General features: G+C 53.2%; 2 protein-coding genes across 4 annotated transcripts in view; one reads left to right on the top strand and one right to left on the bottom strand.

Annotated features, from left to right (window-relative positions):
- Positions 1-2,030: 2,030 nt before the first annotated feature.
- LOC106983397 (group IIE secretory phospholipase A2) lies at positions 2,031-8,757 on the top strand. 2 transcript variants are annotated; one of them, XM_027060222.2, is made up of 5 exons: positions 2,031-2,257; positions 5,116-5,199; positions 5,970-6,108; positions 6,275-6,381; positions 8,264-8,757. In XM_027060222.2, exons 2-5 carry the CDS (start codon positions 5,160-5,162, stop codon positions 8,404-8,406), a joined length of 429 nt encoding a protein of 142 aa, XP_026916023.1. In that variant the 5' UTR covers positions 2,031-2,257; positions 5,116-5,159; the 3' UTR covers positions 8,407-8,757. The 2 variants fall into 2 exon arrangements, with proteins under 2 accessions (XP_026916023.1, XP_053064151.1); XM_053208176.1 differs by lacking the exon at positions 2,031-2,257 and having other exon boundaries at positions 3,817-5,199.
- A 5,945-nt stretch (positions 8,758-14,702) lies between these two features.
- Positions 14,703-19,785, bottom strand: part of OTUD3 (OTU deubiquitinase 3) — a 29,934-nt gene continuing 24,851 nt past the window's right edge. The window contains exon 8 of one of the 2 annotated variants that reach the window (XM_027060223.2): positions 14,703-19,762. In XM_027060223.2, coding sequence (XP_026916024.1) covers positions 19,586-19,762 — 177 coding nt within the window. In that variant the 3' untranslated portion in view covers positions 14,703-19,585. The remainder of the gene's footprint in view (positions 19,763-19,785) is intronic. The other variant, XM_027060224.2, reaches the window with a different exon arrangement.

Below are 19,785 nucleotides of genomic sequence, written 5' to 3'. Positions count from 1 at the left end.
AGATCATGACCTGAGCCGAAGTCAGACACTCGACCGACTGAGCCACCCAGGCGCCCCGGGAAAGTATATTTAGATAGAAGGATAGAACATACTTTATTTCCCACTTTAGCAACTTGACTGAAAACTTAAAATATTTAGACACACGGTGTGGGGACCCTCACATGTACTCTTGCCCCAGACCCACAAGCATTCAAGCATCAGGGGTGAGCCTGACCGCCACCAACCAGACAGGTTCTTGAGGCTTCCAGGAAAGAAGGGATGGTGAGGGGGTTCCAAGCAGGAGGGGGTTTTGTAGAGGAGGCCCACAAATCTACGTTAACTAGGACGAGTGCTCCTAATGTTGACAATAGCTGTAACTACTGTGTTTTGCAGGTACTGTTTGACTAACTCCCAACCATATGGACAAATGGGTGCTATTATTATCCCCATTGTACAGGTAAAGAAACTGAGACCGTGGGAAGTGTGGCCATTTGCCTGAGAGTATCCAGTTAGCCAGTGGTAAAGCCAGGCAGCCTGACCACGAAGTTGGATGCAAAGCCTAGGGCATCCTATCAGCCAGGACCCTGTGGCACTCGGGAGCAAAGGGGTCCCACACAGTGGCCAGGGGGCTGACATGGCCCCCGACACAAGTCCCAGCAAAACGCACGGGCTCTTGTGCTGCAAAAGGCATCTGCCCACACCTATGTAGGTGTCCCTATGCCCCAGAGTCCTCCCGTCCCTCTACCTCCTAGGGTCAGCCTGGGGCAGAGTTCCACAGGACAAGTGTCTGTTGTTTCCTGTCCCTCCCCACGACCCCCGCACCCATGAAGGCTCAGTGAACATGGCGGTGACTCAAAACATTCTCACCATCCCTCAGACGCCACCACTACCCAGTGTGTCCCAGCCCAGCCCCTCCTGTCACCTGATCCCCGAGCCGGCGGCACCTGCTAAGTGGGCTTTTCTCTTCCTTGCTGTTGCCCCTCCTGTTGGTTCCCTCGGCAGCCAGCACCATCTGGTCCAAACTCAGATATGAGCAGGGATGCCTCCCGGTGTAAAACCCTTCACTGGTGTTCCATTGTTCCCTGGACAAAGACCAACAAGGCGCGGCTGTGCCATTTTACAAGGACGTTGGCGTTGGCGACCTTATAAAAGATGACAACAGGCCCACGCCAAGGAGTCTTGTTCTTTACTCTTCATCACAAATGGAAGAACCCAACTGTGTGACCACAGCTGTACAAAGCCTGTTTCCAGTGGAGGGACGAGTCTCCCCGGGCTTCAGGTGCCCCCAGCTTCTCCCCCATTGGGATGAAAATACCAGTGATCTCTCCTCCTCATGGGGGATTCTGGGGCCCTCTCCAGCATTCTGTAAGCTCTAGACCACCTGCCCAGCATGCTCAAGGAAAAAGCATACCGTGAGGTGAACAGGAGGTCAAGTTCCCGAGGTCAGCTTCTCAGCGAATCATGCCCGTGGAGGCCCACCCGCCACAGCACAGCTACCCCAGCCCCCTTTCAGCCCCTCCTGGATCCATGTTCCTCAGACCACAGGGCCCTTGCACAGGCTATCTCTCTACCTAAACTCTCTCTGCTCTCCTCTTCACCCAGCTAACTTCTTGAGATCCCTGCTAAGTCTCTTCTTCCACAGAAAAGTCTTCGCTGGTCCCCTGCCTGGATCAGACACCATCATAAATGCTCGCATGGCCCCATGGAACATCCTGTCAAACCACTTATCCCTATTTGCAAGTTTCCCTTCCGTATGTAATTACTAAGGTCTGTCTCTCCACTGGACTGTCAGCTCCATGAGGGCAGGAATCACAGTGTATTTTCGCTCGTCAGCGTAATCCCCAGCCCAGAGGAAGTCCTCAGTATAGGTTATTGACTGAACAGGCAACGAATCCTTTCAGGAATGAGGTTACCCCCGCTTTGCTGGGAGAGGTCTGTGGGCTTCTTCGGGCTCTGAGGGAAGCAACAGAAGTGACAAGACCGAGCAGATGAAGGGCCCCCAGCATGGTGCCTGCCACACATCGGGAGCTTAGCAAACGGTAGTGGTTTTGCCATTTTTATTGTTGGTGATGACAATGATGGTGACAGCTTCTAAGCTACTAGGAACACGTTCACACCAGGAGAAGGAAGACGCTGCTTCGAGACTGGGCTCTGTTCCTTCTCCTCAGCCCCAGCTGACCACCCTTCATCAAGGAAGGTAAAATCTGCCGAGCAGGGGCCAGCGTCCTGCACGAGGGCTGGGGCCCTGGCCTGGCCGCACTGATACGCCCCAGGAGGGGTAAGTCACCCCTTTGGCCAGGGAAGGAGGAAGGGAAGGAGGGGCCCGGCACCTGTGGGTGCCTCCCATGGGCATGGCATCCTGCAGAGAACTTGACACCCTTCGTTTCCTTTCTGTCTGGTCCCGAACTCCCAAAGGTCGTTCTAATGATCCGCATATTACGAATGACAAAGCTAAGCTCAGGATGGTGATGGGGCTGGCCAAGGTCACACAGGCCCTGAGCGGCAGGGCAAGCACTCAGGTTCTAATCTCGCTGATGCCGGGACCCCAGCACTCTCAACCACATTGCATCACTGTGTGAAAACCACCCGTATTTCCCAAATGCCTGAAACTCTCCTCCATATCCGAGTCCTCCGCAGCCCCCTCCCCCCAAACCTCAGATGAGGGCACCGCTGCCTGGAAGCCTGCCGGGATTTCCTTGCCTGGCTCTGGCCCCACCGTCCTTGGTTTGCTGCCCCAGGTACACACAGGGCAGGGGCCGGTAGGGGCCCCATCCGGACCAGGCTGGGAGTCAAAATGGCTCACCAAAGGACTTGCCTCAGAAACCCAGCCCTTCCCAGGGAACACCCTTATGCTGCTGCAGGAAGGGCTGGGGGCCAAACCTCCCAGGAATCAAAGCTCATTTTCAGCTGTTTAGACGTGGCTCCTCAGTGACTCACCGTTTGGGTTCTCATGACCCAGGCCAGGAGCCAGGGGCTGTCAGGAGGTGCCCTTATTAAAATCAAAAGGCAATGGTGAGCAAAGGGGAGCCCCCTCTCTGGAGACCATGATTCACAGCTGCTGGGTGACCCTGGCCAGGGGCATTCACCTCCCTGGCCGCCCACCCCCACCACCCCGTCTTGTCCAGGAGGATGAGTTCCAAGGAGGCGTCCGGAGCAGGAAATGGGAGGGGCGCGGGCAGGCCTGCAGCCCAACTACGTCAGTGTTTACCCGGCTTTACACTTGCGTTAAAAACTTTTAATCTGGGTTCACTGGCAGAGATCCCGCCACCCAGCTGTCTCTTCCCCTCCCAGGGTGTAGGGAACGTGTGTGGGGGCATCTCACCTGGCTGCGGAGTGAGACCCGGCCTCCGGCCTCCGCACCAGATCAGCCCCTGAGGGGGGAGGCCTTACTGCCTGGTGTCGAGCTCAGGTCACATCATGACTTATGCTTTCGTGGGCCCTTTCTTCCAGTAAAATAGAAGAAAAAAAAGAAAAGCAAATGTTATGACCGCATTGGTAGGAAGACAGAGAGAATCGAGGCTGGATTCCTGTCATTCTGATTCTAAAGAAATTAAAACATTGTGCCCCCCGCCACAGGCATTGTGCATGCTATAGACACTGTGCCCCCCAATCCCCCGGAGGCACTAGGTAAGCCCTTGGAACTGTCTGGACCCAAATTCTGGCTCACCGTGTATTTAGATGTGTGTCTCAGTTTGCTCCTCCGTAAAATGGGGATGATCGGAGCACAGGCGTCACGGGGCTATTTGAAGGCTGCTTGAGATCTTGCCTAAAGAGCACAGTAAATACTCAGGGGTGGAGGATGGGGAGGCTAGCTGCCTGCTCGCATCTGTGCTTCGTATCCTCCCAGGAAAGAGGCAAGGGTGGGATGCCTTCCATCCCCATAATACAGATAGGAAAACTGAGGTGACGCACAAGGGAAAGGATCTGCCTAAGGCCGTGGAGTAAGTGGTAGAGTCAGGACGACCAGGCCGCAGATCAAGCAGCTCCCAGGTCCTGTGCAAATGGACGGGGCCGGTCAAGTTATCCCAGCTGCAGACCAGGAACGGGGAGGGCAGGGCAGGAGGAAGTCACCGGCCAGGACAGGGCCACCTTGCTTCCAGTTCTGCCTGCGTGGACTCAGGGGGGTGGGCAGCAGCCAGCAAACGAGGCCACTCCTGAGCCCACGACCGCTGGGACTTTGAAATTGCTAACCACAACAGGATGGGGCCCCCTCTTCCATCCATCCCCCTGACCTCTAGCCAAGCCCTGAAGCCTGGCCTCCACCTTCTGACCTGACCGTGGGGACAAGAGCTCATGGTGGGGGACAAGCTGTGCCAGCGGCTACCATCTCCCCAACTCAGCCCCTAAGATAACATCAAAAGGACAGAAGTTTCCAGTCCATGCTGGAATGTGGTTTTCCAGCTGACGCAGACAGAGCCTACTTCTACAGCCCCACTGCCTGGGGATCTAGGGAGACAGAAGTCACTTCTAGGAGCGTTTTCACTGCTCGTCAAACAAGCTGGAGCCTGCCCGGGGAAAAAACAATGAAGAAAAATCCCAAAGCTCAGCTGGCTGAGCTCCCGGCCTCCGGCCTATCCGATCTTGGACAAATGGCCCTGCAGGTCCCCAGGGTCTTGCCTTCCCAGGGGTCCAGCTGTTCTTGGCACTGTCCCTCTGGGTAACATGGTGGCCGGGGGTGGAGGACAGGGAGCAGAGGGCACGCCCGAGTAGCTAGCGGCATGGAAACAGACAGACTTGGCCATGCGGACTCAAGTTCCGCAGTTTCTCTGGGCCTCAGTTGCTGCATCAGTAAAATGGGGATGAGGGAAAGTGCCAAGAATGAAAAGCCCTCGGCGCAACCCCTGGCTCACAGCCCAGGCGGTGGGAGCTAGCACCGTGAGTTTTGGAAAGGGGTAGGTGAAGGGAAAGGCGGTGGAAAGAGAGAGCTACAGATTGCTCCCCTAAAACCGCCTGGAAGCAAAGCCCACAGGCCCCAGGCCGGCCCCTCCCCTGGGGACTTGGCCAAAGACCTAGAAGTACAGTTGCATCACTGAGTATTCAGGGGTTAATGATGGGGAGTGGACAGGACCCAGTATTTAACTAATTGGGGAGGTGCCCTGAGATCAGAGGCACCCCGCTCACTTCCTTCTCCTGCAGCCCTGCTCCTCTGCCCCCTGCTCACCTCCCCTCCCCCCCCAAGGATGAAGCCTCCCCCTCTTCTGACCTTCCTTTGCCTTCTGGGTAAGTGACCTATGTGGCCTTCCCCCTCCCTCCTCCCCAGCTGGGAACAGAGCTCCCCGGAGGTCCCGGAGGGTGTGGTGGGTCATGGCCAGGCCAGCTCTGCCCGAGCCAGCACAAGCTAGGGGGGGAGCTGGAGGGGGATGCAGGCTGGGTGGCCCGGGAGGGCACAGGAAAGGGGCTGGTGGGAACCCCAGATAGCACACATGAGTCTCCTGCCACCTGCACTCCACCCCCTGCCCCATTAGCTTCCTTTCTGGGCTCCAACCTGCCTGGGTGGGCTGTCCCTCCCCCCCCCCCCCCCACCGCTGCTGTATCAGCAGGATCTGGAGGTATTCAGGGGAAGCACAGGTGGTCATGAAGCCTATCCAGTAGCATCTGATGGGACTTGGTGGGGACAGAGTGCTCTGAGGGCATGGCGCTGACCCCTGGGGAGACGCTCAGGGCCTACTGGGAGACGTTTGAGGGGGCAGTGGGGGTGGGGACAAGCAGGATGAGTGGGTGGTGCTCTGGAGATGAGGGAGGAGAGCGGGACGGGCCCTGGGCGTGTTGCCATGGGGGGCGGGGTGAGCACTGGGGATCAAGGTGGGGTGCATGGCCCGGAACACGGTTACTGATTAGCGCTGTTGTTGTTGGGAGCAAGGTGCTCGGCAAGGGAGGGTTAACTGGACAGCCGGGGAGGTGTCTGCACTCCGATCTGAGGGGGCTTGGGGGAGGCTGGCTGCCCCGGGTGGGGCCCTGACAGATCTGCCCTCTGCCCTCCCTGCCCACAGTGGCCCTGGCTGGCGGGAACCTGGTCCAGTTTGGGGTAATGATTGAGAGGGTGACGGGGAAGCCGGCACTGCAGTACAATGATTACGGCTGCTACTGTGGCGTTGGTGGCTCCCACTGGCCCGTGGATCCAACAGACTGGTGAGCAGACGGCCCCTGGAGGGGCTTCCCCAGGAGGGGACACCTAGCAAGTGGAGGCCGACGTCTCCTTTGAGACCCCTTTGAGCCCTGGGCCCCCCAGCAGCCCCTGATCCAGCCCACCCTGACTCACGGGCCCCCCTCCCCAGGTTGACCGTGACCCTTACAGGTGCTGCCATGCCCATGACTGCTGCTATGGGCGTGTGGAGAAGCTGGGCTGTGAACCCAAACTGGAAAGGTATCTCTTCTCTGCCAGCAGGCACAACATCTTCTGCAGTAAGTGAAGGGCCCCGGAGCACCCCAGACGCTGGGTAGGGGTGACGGCTTCAGACAGGAAGCCCTTCCTGATGGTGGTCGCTGACTCCTCATCGGGGCCAGGCCCTGGGCTAGAGACGTGGGAGAGGTGGGTCTTCCACTATCACGGGATTGCAGACAGGACTGTCCCTCCCTCCACCCGGATGCTCACCTGGCACCCGCAGGAAAGATCCCCTGACCCCTGGCATCCTGCCCTGGCCCCAGGCGCTCCTACTGGGCCAGGGGCCTCCCAACTCCAGCCTCAGGGAAGAGGAACAAAGGGGGCGGAGCTGAGCCAGGTCAGAGAAGCTGCCCTCACATGGCCGCTCCAAAGCCTGGGCAGCAAGGTCCAAGGCAAGGTCCCCAGGACAGAGACTCGAGGGCACGGTCCCAGACAGAGAGATCTGGAGCTGCGATGTGGGACAGCAAACCCCCTCTCCAAAGGCTGACTCCCCCCTCCGCCCCAGCCGTGGGGCTGTCATTGGCTCAGCTTGGCCACATCCAAGGCCCACGTGGGCCAATTAGTTTTCCTCTGGTCCCCAGCACCGATCCGCTGGAAGTGACCTGACCCAAGCAACCGTGTGAAGGGCTCCATGCAGCCCAGCCCAGTGGAGGGAGCCCACATCAGAGCCCCAAACCTTGTCCCTGATGCAAAACCAGGAACAGCCTGGAAGGAGGGGGAGCTGAGGGAGGGGCACAGCAGAAAGACCCAGGAGGGTCAAAGAAGCCAGCTCAGATCGCTAAGGTCTATCCTGGGGCAGGGGCAGCTCCAGGACCAGAACAACCGGAGGCAGATTTAGCTCGGTTCCTTGTTCCTACAGCCATCTATCTACTCAGCTAGACAGCTCTGACAGGTAGTGAGCTCCCCGTCCCCGGCAGTTTATGCGAGGTGGAAACAGCCACCTGTCGGGGATAGCACTGAGAGGATGGTTGAGGAGAGATGTCAGGAAAATAGGGACGGAGGCTCAGGGCTTCACCTTCTACCCACCGTGTGACTTCAGGCAAATGGTGTAACCTCTCAAAGCCTCTGTTTCTTCATCTATAAAATGGTGCTAATCACACTCACTTCCCCAGCTTAGTCCAGCTCCTAGCAAGAACCACCCAAAAGGACTGATGAGAAACTATTAAGCCCCCTCCCATGCTGAGTTTTGCTGGAACGGCAGGTGTGGGCAGGACCCTGGTGGGAAGCAGAGGCTGACCTTTTCGGGGAAAACGAGGAACGCTGGACATTTCTGAGAGGAGCCAGAGCCACTGAGGGCAGACGGAGGCAGTGGAGAGAACAGGAGGCTCTGGGGCTCCCCAGTGCCAGCTCTGATCCCAGGCTGGGTGTGGGGACACACCCTAAGATAAATGCCAGAAAAGCGGGCTCTGTCCACTCAGACAGAGACGGGCCCAGGGCCCAAGCGGGCCCCGAGCTTCGGCCCCAACAGGCTCCAGTCTGGGCCCAGGCTGCTCTGGGGCACACAGGCCACTCAGGACTGAGTCGCTGTCATTTCATGGCTCCCCTGTCAGCTTGATGGCCTCACTCGGCCACCAGCCATGCCTCATGCGGCGAAGGGGCTGCCTAGAAATCCCCCCAGGCTGGAGCGGATGTGGTAGTGAACCTGATGGTCTCCCCACCAGCCGGAGGGTCAAGGGTGATGTGTGGGCCTGGGAGAGGAAGAACGGACATCACAAACATCCCACCTGCCCCAGCGTCCTGGGCCCCCACGCCCCCACCCCCGCGCGCCCTGCCCTGACTCTCACCCACGCCTGAAACAGCCCCGGGTGGCAATGGGCTTCCGGCAGAGTGGGACAGAGAGCGTGGACCCCGGAGAGCGGGAGGCCTAAGCCACATGGTCCCTGACTCACCTTGTCCCGCCAGCCGGCAGAACCACCTGCCAGCGTCAGACCTGCGAGTGTGACCGGAGGGCTGCCCTCTGCTTCCGCCGCAACCTGGACACCTACAACCGCAGCTACGTCCGCTACCCCAACAAGCTGTGCAGCGGCCCCACGCCGCCCTGCTAGGGCCTGGCCCCACCTCCTGCCTGCGTCCGGCCTCCAGCTGCTGTAGCCCCGGGGCCTGGGCAGCAATGACACCACCAGCCCTCCCTCCGGAAAATTCCTTACCTGCAAACCCATCCCTCCCTGAGAGCTCCTAGAGTGTGGTCTGGACCGTGGCTGGCCTCCTGGGCCACATCTTCCCCCCTGCTGGGAACAGCCACCGTGCCCAGGAGCCAAGGGACCCTTTAGCCCCCCGGAGATTCTATAACCCAGCCCTGAGATCTCGGTTTCTGCTTCTGAATAAGTGAATAATGTCCCGTAATCCTAATATTCCCTGATTCTCAGATTCTATCATTATAGAATTTAATTAGTTTACAGTTTCTTTCATTCATTCCCTTTTTTATTTATTTATTTATTTTTTTTTTTTGAGCCTTTCTTTTGAGTATCGTGCTAAGCGCTGGGACACAGCAGGAACAGATCGGACATGGGCGGCCCCTGCGTGGAATTCTAATATTCTGTCCTTTTAATTTCCCCTTATAGTAAGTTTTTGTGATTCTCTTTTTCTAACATCCTACAATCTTATCCAACACAATAACGGCAATCTCCAGAAGGAATATATTTGGCCATATGGCACAATGCGAGAAGCACGAAAAATACCAACCTAAAAATATTGTCCCGCTGTGTCATCAGGCTTCAAATCCCTCCCATTAGCAGAACGGCTAAGTGTGAAAAGGAGCTCTGGAATCATTTTATCCAGACCCTTCCTTTGACAGAGAGGCAGCCAGGGGTCAGAGAGGGGAAGTCCCACCTGAGGGGGCGGCCTCACGCCCAGCCTGCGTGTCTCTGTTTCTTTACAAGGTGGTAGCAGCCAGTGACACTCTGCTGTGGCCATGCCAACCCGACCCTCTGGTTGTCATCTTGGGCAGCCTAGAGTGGCCAGGGAAGGTCCGCTGGGAGGGTGCCCAGGCCGGGTCAGCCTCCTGATACAGGGAGGGGAAGAGGAAAGACTTCAGCCTCCAGCCACCATGGGGCTGACTCTGGACCCACGAGGAATGTAATGCCCCAAAGGATTCCCCCCATGCTGGATGCAGCCTACCCTGGAAGCAATGTACTTCACCAAATTCTCCTAAATATTGGACCGAATATCTCCACTAGCTACAATATGCTGATAAAATCTGCCAGGATTGGGATGTGCCCATTCAACGGGCAAGCATGTGAAAAGGTATTACACGGCGGGAGGCAGCTCACAGCAGATATGTAATAGGTGTTCACTCCTATCCTTTTCATGACTTATATGCAACTTTCAACACTTTGAGGGCAGGAAAGAGCAGGAAGAAATCAAAGGGATGATCATCATAAACTTTGAAAGGTGAAGAAGTCCTGTGTTAGTAAAAACAAAGTGGGGGTCGGGGTATGTGCACTTTGCCGCCGTGAATGATGCCAATCCTTGGTAAAGACTCCGGGGAAGACCAGGTCTTAAAGCAGAAATGAATGGGATTTGGGGAAAGAGCCAGGGTGCATTTGTGGGGGAAAGTGGTCCTGAGGCGCCCTCTGGTGTCCATTTGGGTTAGGCTGCGAGGAGGAACCCTAAATTCAGCTTAAACTTGGATTTCTCTTCATCAGTGGGGGCTACTGCTTCTGGGCTAGTGAAAGCGGTTCCTTGGCATTGTCAATAATAAATATGGTGAGAAATAACCACAAAGCCCTTACAGACATCTTACAGTGACCGACGTTGCCACATAAATGAGCAACACAGGAAGAGGGAACGGGCTTGGAGAGATGGAGGGAGGTCATGTTCTGGGCATGACGGATGTGAGGCAGCAACGAGACAGGCACCTGCTGACTGGACAGCTGTGTGGCCATCTGGAAAGTGGAGCTCAAGGACTGGACCTGGTGTAGCCTGTGTTCCCGCTGATCAGTAAATGTCTGGTGAACGAATCAATGGGTCTAAATTCCACGTATGTTTCCGTACACACACTTCATTTCCAGCTGCAGACTCAGGGAAAGGACTGAAAAACCCTGGACTGGAGATCACAGGTTCTTGGTCAACACCTCTCTGCTCAGCCAGTTAGCAACAGTGCGTCTGTTCCAGACCTGCTGCTCAGGGAGGCCCGGGACAGCAGCAGCACCTCGTTCGAAATTCAGGGAGCAGGGACCTTGTTCGAAATACAGAATCTTGGACCTGACCGCAGACCTCCTAAGGCAGAATCGATAGGTTAACAAGACCCCCGGGTGATTTGTGTGCACATTGAAATCTAAAAGAGCGCTGACATGTGGCCAAACGAACAATGACACTTCCTTGGCGGGCGGGTTGTGGCAAGGGTTCGATAAGTTGGCATTTGTGAAAGTACGCGAAATAACGCTTAGCACATAATAAGCATTCATGTTCTAGGAATGAATGAACGAATGAATTAATGATGGCCATAACAATAACAGCTAACACTTTATTAAGTATTTGGCATTTACGAGGCACCGTGCTAAGTGCTTTAGGATTATTAATTCATTGAACGAACGAACGAATGAGGCATAGGGCTCTATCAAGGCTAGAGGAGGGACTGTGTTACCTGAATGTTTCTTGGATTACCTCTCCGATGCTGATGACATGCTTTGGACTGACTTGCTTTGTTCCCACTTAACCCCTAACAAGAGCTCTTCACGAAATGTTTGATTAAGTAACTGGCTGAGTAAGTGATTAGAAATCAAATCACCTTGGAATTCCCGAGTTAACCTAAGAGTCCGATTATGATTTCAGGGACATTCACCTGCCTCTTTGGGGCTCTTCGCAGTGTCACGGCTGGAGATCCGAACGCTGCCTTAACGTCCCTTCCTTCCTTCGGTAAGCCTGGGTACACGTCTGGTCCCTTGACAAATCACGTGGGGCCAACCGGCAGGCAGACACAAGTTATTCTACACTAGTGACCGCTTTCACAGAGCTAAGACTGGACTCTCAGGACCTCCATCGTCCGGCCGGTCCCCCATCCTGTCCACTGATGCCAGCTTCATCTTTCCCCAGTTTGATTTCCATCACGTCCCTCCTCTGTCCCTGAACCATCAAATAGCTCCTATCGTCCACCCAAACCCTGGCGTTCAAGCTCGGTATCATCTGCTTTTCCAGCCTCATCGATCCAGCCATATCTTATTTCTTAATCCTCTTCATCGTTCGCAGAACCTGCCCCCGCCCCCGCCGCTGCCTTCCAGCCTTCACCCCTCTGCACAATAGCTCCCTTCGACCTGGAAGCTTCCCTGTTCGCATGTGAAAATCCACACGCTTTAGGTGCATCTCAAAGGCCACCTTTTCCATGACGCTTTGCCAGCTGGAGATTTCACCCTCCTCTGAACTGCCAGGCAATGTTTTTATACCTTTTCTGGTGCCGCTTACCCCAGCTATTTGGGTCCCTGTTTGGGGTTCCTATGAGGTGGAGGCAGATGGCCAAAGATTCAAGTCCTATCTCTGCTACCACTCTGTGATCTTGGGCCAGTTACTTATTCCCTTGTGTGTAAAATGGGGACAGAACCACAAGTTTCACAGGGCGGTTTGAAGGTTTCAATGAGACAACCTCGGGGCGCCTGGGTGGCTCAGTCGGCTGAGCGTCCAACTTCGGCTCAGTTCATATCTCACAGCTCGTGAGTTCGAGCCCCGTGTCGGGCTCTGTGCAGACAGTTCGGAGCCTGGAACCTGCTTCCAATTCTGTACCTCCCTCTCTCTCTCTCTCTGCCCCTCCCCCACTCGTGCCATGTCTCTGTCTCTCAAAAATAAACATTAAAAATTTTTTTTAAAAATAAAATAAAATAAAATAAAAATAAATGAGACAACCTATTCAGGGTGCCTGAAGCATCATTGGAAGCCCCATCTACGCCAGGTCACTGTATGTATATTTGCCTCCCCTCCTGCATCCGTCACACAGTACATGCTAAATAAACATCTGTTCCGTTCAAGCTACAGACGCATGATAACTGGAATTATTTCAGGGAAGTGGCATCATACATATGATAAATTCTATGCTCATTTATTTGAATCGCCCCCGGGATCGCTGCTCTGAGGGCTCATTTATCTTAAGTGGACACATGTTTGAAAGTCATTAACCTTCACTGCCCTGAGCTGATGTCCCATAGAGGAAATGAGGCAAAACTGGCTGGAGAGACTGTGCGCAGCACTTTGCCTCAAGGGCTGCTACCGTGGTGAGTTCCAAAGTCAAAACACAGCACAGAGGTCAACTCCTGACAGCGTAAGATGGTCACGCTGGGCAAAAGTACGCTTCGTCGTAGAATTGGTAGCAAAAGCCGTCAGACAGACGTTTGAAGAAATTCCCAGTCTTTCCCCAAACTAACTGTATTATCCTAATAAACTCTGTCCCCCACTCTGGGGTTTTCCTATCTTCCCTTTCAGCCCAATGCAAAAGTCACTTCCTCAACCAAGCCTTCCTTGATTTCCCTCTGAGTCCACGCGATCAGCACCTGTTAGCAATGCCTCCTTTTACGTCGTGTGTGTGTGTGTGTGTGTGTGTGTGTGTGTGTGTGTGTGTGAGAGAGAGAGAGAGAGAGAGACAGACAGACAGAGACAGAGAGAGACAGAGAGAGAGATCGTGTCTTCTTTCACTCCAGGACTGGAAACTGTTTGAGGACAGGGTCCATGTCTCATGCTACGCCCAGAAATAAGAACCCATAGGCCATACAAGTTCAGTACAAGTTGGATGGATTCTTGGATGCCTGGATGGGTGAATAAATTAAATCAAAACAGGGTATCTTGAGGTATCTAAGTCCCTCTACCATAGGGAGGTTCAGACAAGTTTCTCCAAGGTGGGGAAGTTTCCCTCTGCCAAACCAGAACCTATGAAGTAGCAGGATTAATCTCAACCCTTTACAACCAAACAAGTTCTAAATCCTGATCCTTTACAGCCAAACAAGTTCTAAACCACTGCATCGCTATGATCTGAGTGCCCACTCTGTCCAGCAGCCCAGATAAAAGCCACAGGGGTGCAGAACATCCTATGACAAAGTTTTATTGTATCTTAAGGCACCCGTACGCTTTCCACGTGCTGGGGGTAAGGGCATGTAGTGTGTCTGGCAAACGACAAACTTTCAACTTGGGTTTTCAACCCAGCTTTCTCCTAGGCAACCATGAAGTTAGCAGAAAGGGACACGGGAACAGCCACTTTCCCCCTTATGAAATTTCAGTCTCTGGCATCATTAACTGTCACTCACCCCGAGTAAGCAGTGCCGTGGCCTAGAGGAAAATACAAATAACGAACTTCAGTTATTCCCCACCTGGCCTGAGAACTCCAAACTCTTCTCTGTCCTTATGGGCTCAGCCATCTCACAGACAGGCCCTGACAGGAAGCCGCTGACCACCACCCGACCTAGCAGGTGGCTCCCTGGCCCCCATGAATCACTGCAGGGATGGAATTGAGGCCATGGAAGTTCTCCAGCTGAGGGAGAGCCTACATTGGGACACCACTCTGGTTCTGATAGGGTCTTTCGGCAAAATTCTCAAACTGGGCTAACAAGGTCCAGAGCCCAGGCCTCACGGGCCCGGGACCTGGATAGTGTTGGTGCATCCGGAGCTCTCAGTCGTGGACTGAGGTGGAAATCACACAGGGACAGTGACCAAGGGGAAATGTCCTTGCCAGTAGCCAGAACGTTTTCTGCCCTCCAGGGTAGTACTGGATAGATACCTAGTGGTATATCAAGGTATCAGTGCAGCCGATCCAAAGGCTGCTTGACGAGTACAAAATCAGAACAAGAGAGAGCGAGAGTCTCAAGGCCACAAGCCCAAGGACACCGGAAGGCGGGGTGCGACCGTACCGACTTTGACCTCAAGACTGGCCGGAGCCCTCGTGTGGGCTGCACACGCGGAGTCCCCACCCACTGGTTTCCTGCAGCTGCCCTTCTCCCTTCTCCGTCCCCCTTTGGAGGACCTCTGGCAGGTGTCTGTGCTCCGGTCACAGCTGTCCGTGCGTGTCTGGAGGGGGAGGGCTGTGCCTCCTCCTTAAATGGGGCCAAACCAACCCTCAGAGTTCTGGAGAAAGCCAAGGTGGAAGCCAACAGACAGCTGCTCCATACTTAGGCAACTCCAAATTACCAGAGATGTTCTTAGGATTCGGCAGAAGGCTTCAGGGTCCAGCACTGACGGGCGGCTCTGCCCGCATGTGCCGGTGCTCACGTGCACCAGAGCTAGTCAGCTCTCTCGAGCTCAGCGAGATCCCCAAACGACTGTCCCCTCCCGTCTTCCAGGCAAAGGTCTCCGAAAGGCCGCTTCCTGCCCGGCTCCCTCAGGCTCACGCACGCGAACGGTGGTCAGACCGGCAAAAACAACACGAAGCTTTGTCTTTAAACTAGAATTTATTGGCGTACAAAACCCCACGTCGTAGATAAAGTGGCACATCTTTGCAGCTTCTATTGCACCAAGTATTGAAGATTAAAAACACAAAAAAAAGGAAACATTTGGTTTTGAAAACACTGCAAATAGCCAAGTACAGTACTTTGGTAAAAAAATAAAATACAATGGTTCAGATGAAGACAATCTGTGGAAAGAGACAACCGCGAGGAAATGGAACTATGGACAGCGGACAGTGGTCACACATCTCCCCGTCGAGCTCCATAGATAAGGCAAGACTTGCTAAGTCTGTGGATCATGACCCCATGGAGGTCTTAAGTATCTCCAGACTGAAGCTAGAACAAGTACAGTGCTACTAGAAAAAAGAGAAGGTTCCTGAGCCTGCCAAGGCCCCCGTGCTCTCCAGACACACCCGCCCTCCCTCACCAGGGGGTTCGCGCCCAGAGGCGCGCGCAGGTCTGAGGTCTACCTCCAGGCAACCTCCTTCTTCTCGCTGAGCTCGGTGCCGATGGAGGCTGCTGGAAGGGTGGCCGGGGAGGCCGAGGGCGCCGCCCGCCAGGGGAAATGAATGAGAGTGGGAAGACGCGAGCAGCCCACACGGGCATTCCTCAGGGTTTGGCCGCGGGACCCGCCCGGGGATCCAACCACAGGCTGAGGTTTCTGACTGAGCTTTGGTGATGGTCACGGACGGCCGGTCACGGTGACCCACCAGCTGCCAACACGCGCGTGAGCAGATCACAGCGGTTCTGCCCAGGGACCCTCACCTCCCCCCGACAACCACAGGGGGCGGTACTTCTGCATCCCGGGGAGGCCCTGATGAAAACAGAGCCACCGTGCGGGAAGTTCATGCTTTTGCAGGGACGTTCTTCACGGACAGCAGCCCCTCGCGAAGGAACTCTGCAAGCATGCTAAAGATTTTTCCAAGCTACGAAGTACCCCTAACCAGGCTAGACAGACCAGAAAGCGAGCTTAGAAGAGGTGGCTAAGAGCCTGAGGTTACAGGGAGTGCTAGCTGGGCCCGGAGCAGGGCCCGGCGGCCCGCAGGGAGCGCCCCACGCGGTGCAACACTTTGCGACCAGGGATCACCATCTCCCCTTCACACGGGTGGTCCGTGTCCCCCTCTGGTATGTGACGGCAGAAGACGTGCCATAAATACACAACCTAGAAGATCCTCGCTTCAGTGTCAGTGGAAGAATACAATTTGCTCTGGAGTCAGGAAAACACACCGCGTAAAAAGTGCCATCATTAAATCACCTCAGAACAACTGTCGGAAGGCCCCACAGTTTTAGCAACACCTGTTCTGAAAGCTGAGATGGGCGACTTGGTGAATAACGAAGACGGCAAAACAGAAAAGCGCGTCAGGCTCTGAATCTAAATGTTTGCTACAGACAGAGCCTTGAGGTAAAAAGGTGAAGGTGAAGGTGAAGATCTACGTGTCTGCCCAAAATGAGAGTCAGAGTGGGCCACAGAGGGGACACACGGAAACCAAGAAACCACCTTCATCCCTCCCACAAAGGCCCTTTCGTTCAGGAAGACTGTTAGTCAACTCTGACAAAAATCCAAGTTTCCCGTCACCGACTGCATATTCGAGTCGAACATTTCACGGAGGTAAACTGACAGCATTCTATGTTGACCCAGTAAAACCCAGGCAGAGTCTAGAGTTTCTCAGAATGAGAGAAATTGCACATGGACGACAGGGACTCACTACGAGCACAGTTCAATGCCGAAGTCCATCTGATACCTACCTACCTAACGTGTGACCGGCGCTCCCCCTCTCAGCACGGCCCTCCCCGCCCCAGGACCGTGCCATTTCACATTGTAAACCCCGGGGGGTGGGGCAAGGCAGAGCGCTACAGTTGACCTACTCGAAGGTTCCCGTGGCACCCACCTGAGCTGCCCCACACGGAGACCCCATTTCATAAGCCCTCGGGATCAAAATGGGTTTGGGAGGGTTTTCAGAGCTTATAAAAGAAACTACAGGCAACAGCCTCAGCTGACATCCATGGTCCTTCTTTCTGCCACAATCCCTCGACCAGGCTCTGCTCCTGAAAGCGAATGTTCACACTACTGAAAGGTTAAATATACACAGGAGCTCTCTCTAATATCTCCTGATGGCAACTATGTTATCTAGAACACATGGTTCTATGTTGTTTTAATACACCTACCTCTCCAGTACAAAGCTGTTGCCACTGAGATTTTATTTCTTATTTTGACCTTTAAAAAAAATCGTTTTAAAATCCATAAAACCTTTATATACAGCTTATAAGACTAGTAAGCAGCTACAGACCACTGCCTCATCCCCTTTCTCCCGACCTCCCTAAAAGCTACCGAGACAACCCGCAGTAATATAAACCTCTAAGAGCCAAGATGTAACACAGAGACTCGGAAAGACGCGCCTCCTAACATGGGGTGCACGTGAGTAACATACTAGGACACAGCCACCAACGGTATCTTCCCAGAACTAAACCCACGTCTGCACCTTCATTCAGGCTGCCGATAACGTAGTTTTCAAATGTCTACAAAGCAACTAAGTGTATGGATTCCATTACCTCACACTTCAGTGAGACCGAGGCAGAAAGTCTTAAGTTCAAACCCCTAGCTAGAAGAGTTCACTAAAGCCGGATGCACATACCCCGTTCCTAATAATTAACTGATTAAACACAGACCAATTTTAACTGGAAAACTATGAAATGGTAATAAAAGAAAATTACCAAAGCCATATGATTGGTTTTTAAAACCACTGTTATTTTACCCCAGAAATGCCGAAGCCTATTATCAGAAGTTGGTAACGTGTATATAAGGGTGCCCAATATCCCTTAGTAACTTTTTCACAGCTTCTAGTAAAACTCCTAAAACCCAGTAGGGCCCAACGCCACCTTCATTAACCAGGTATACAAAGCAATTCTACTGCTTCTGACAAGGGGTATCCCTTAAGCTATTTCGGACTCCTAATTCTGCTGAGTTTCTGGTACATGATTTCAATTCTTGCAGAGAGGATCTGCTCTCCTGCACTCTTGCTGTACAAGACAGACAAGAAAGAGCATTCACTGAGAAAAGATCAGCCACGGTCGGGACGGGGTCCAGATTCAAAAACCAAGAGAACAATAGATCCTTCAGCACTGGATCTCACGCTCTTGGAAATGGTAAGGCGACAGAGACCCTTCACTTGTTTGGACTTCACACTCAGAACTCTGCAACATGCAAAGAAAAAATGCTGCACCCGTTTCTAAATCTGCTAAATAACTACAATGCACCGTACCAGGAAGTAGCCCAAACGGCAATGTCCTGAGAGCGATTCCAGGAAACTACTGACGGATGTTCCAACTACAGAAAGTCACCAAACAAACAAAAAATTAAAACACATCCTTACAACCGAAGGAAACAAATCACCTGCTGATAAAGACGATTCAATGAATCCAGGGCCAGCCCAGACGATGATACATCTGTACGGCCAAAACATTTTTATGGTTTTCCCTTCTCCCTGGAACTTACATAATTTTGAAATCTGAGCGGAAAAGTAACTCATTTACCTTTTGATTCAGCAGATTTTATTCGTCCAAATGCCGGGTCGCTAAAAGGCAAGGACTGTCCACGACCGGCCATTTCAGACATTATAGTTTGAGAGTTCACGTCCATCTACCAGTTTTAGGAATGACCTCTCTCCACATCAGAACGGTGTGTGGAGTCATTCAATGGCCTCTGCCCTGTTGGGTGAACCTAGGTCACTGACAATTACTAGAGCGCTGGAGAGCTTTCCCAACATCGAAATCCCAAACAGGGCTTGAATGGAAAGGAAGATACAGCATCTCCTGGGAGTCCATTTTCACAGTACTGAGAAAACTGAACAACAGGTCAAACGACTTCTCTGAAGGCATCCAAGTCTAGCACAGCAAGGAAGAAAATACATCACTTAAAATGTGAACCTGAAAAACCTCAGTTATTCTTCCAGACCTTCTGCCCCTACAAAACCAAGGAACTCTTTAGACCCTTCCTTAAGACTCAGGAATCTCTTGATTTCTTTCCCTTTACAACAACGGCCTCTGCCATCCCGACCATCAGAATCTCAGAATTACATCATAAGCAGTGACTTGCCACCTTCTGATTGTCACGCAACACGTACCAAAAACTCAACAACGTCATCGCTTTTCCAGCAAGGTCCAGGCCTAATTAACAGTCGGGCATATTTATCATATGGCTTGAGTGCAAACAAACTCACAGCACCCGCATCCCATCTGAAAGAACATCAGAATCAGGAAGGAGCAGCTGTTTAATTTCCACCCTGACTACAGGCTGCAGCCCCTCTCATGTCCTATTACTTTGGGAAAATACTTCCTGAATTAATTTCTGATTAACTTGGATTAGTAGAAAATTAAATCTAAACGTGTTCCTGAGTTGGAGACCGTTTATAAACTACCCCGTATGTGAACATCTGCTTGAAAATGAAAGAGACACGAAGGAAACTTGTCATTCTGAATTTCTAGCAATTAATCTAAACTACTTCACGAACAATTACAGCAAACCTCACCCCAGTGTTAAGGAAAAATCCCAGGGTCACTGAACTCTGATTTTGGGGGCAAATGAAACCACACTTAAAAGGTTTTTCCTGGACTAACTATCCAACCCTAGAACTCGGTATTTTAATTACAGAACACGAATGGCTTCGCTGAACTTCCATAAAATAAAACACATCACTAACAAAAGTCTGCGCAAAAAAGAGGCAGCTTGACGGAAACTAAGTCAGTGCGTGAGCTCGTGTGAGAGCTCTGTGGGTTGTGTTTCATTTTGTGAGAGGTGGGCCTCGCTCGGAAAGCCTGGTACACGGCACTCCACCTTCCGCTCGCTTCTCACATCTCCCCGAGGGGCGGGGAGTCAGATGTTGAGAGCGGCAAAGGTTTTCACCAAGGTGACCTGCGTGTTGGCATCCGCTTCACTCCGGTTGCTGTCCCTGTGGCCGCTCCTGCTCTCTAGGGCTTTGTGACGGTGCCTCTCCTCCTGTCGTTTCTTCTTCTCCAGGCGCTGCTGCTCCCTCCTCTGTTTGTTGGTGACCTGAAAGAGAAGGCAGGTGAGCT

Source organism: Acinonyx jubatus, chromosome C1 (assembly GCF_027475565.1).
Source record: "Acinonyx jubatus isolate Ajub_Pintada_27869175 chromosome C1, VMU_Ajub_asm_v1.0, whole genome shotgun sequence".
Taxonomy (NCBI): Eukaryota; Metazoa; Chordata; class Mammalia; order Carnivora; family Felidae; genus Acinonyx; species Acinonyx jubatus.
This window is presented reverse-complemented; position numbering and strand designations above follow the sequence as displayed.

Coding starts and splice junctions, on each gene's coding strand:
- LOC106983397 (XM_027060222.2), top strand. CDS start 5,160: ATGAAGCCTCCCCCTCTTCTGACCTTCCTTTGCCTTCTGG. Junction 6,109..6,274: donor CCCGTGGATCCAACAGACTG/GTGAGCAGACGG, acceptor TGACCCTTACAG/GTGCTGCCATGCCCATGACT. Junction 6,382..8,263: donor CAGGCACAACATCTTCTGCA/GTAAGTGAAGGG, acceptor TTGTCCCGCCAG/CCGGCAGAACCACCTGCCAG.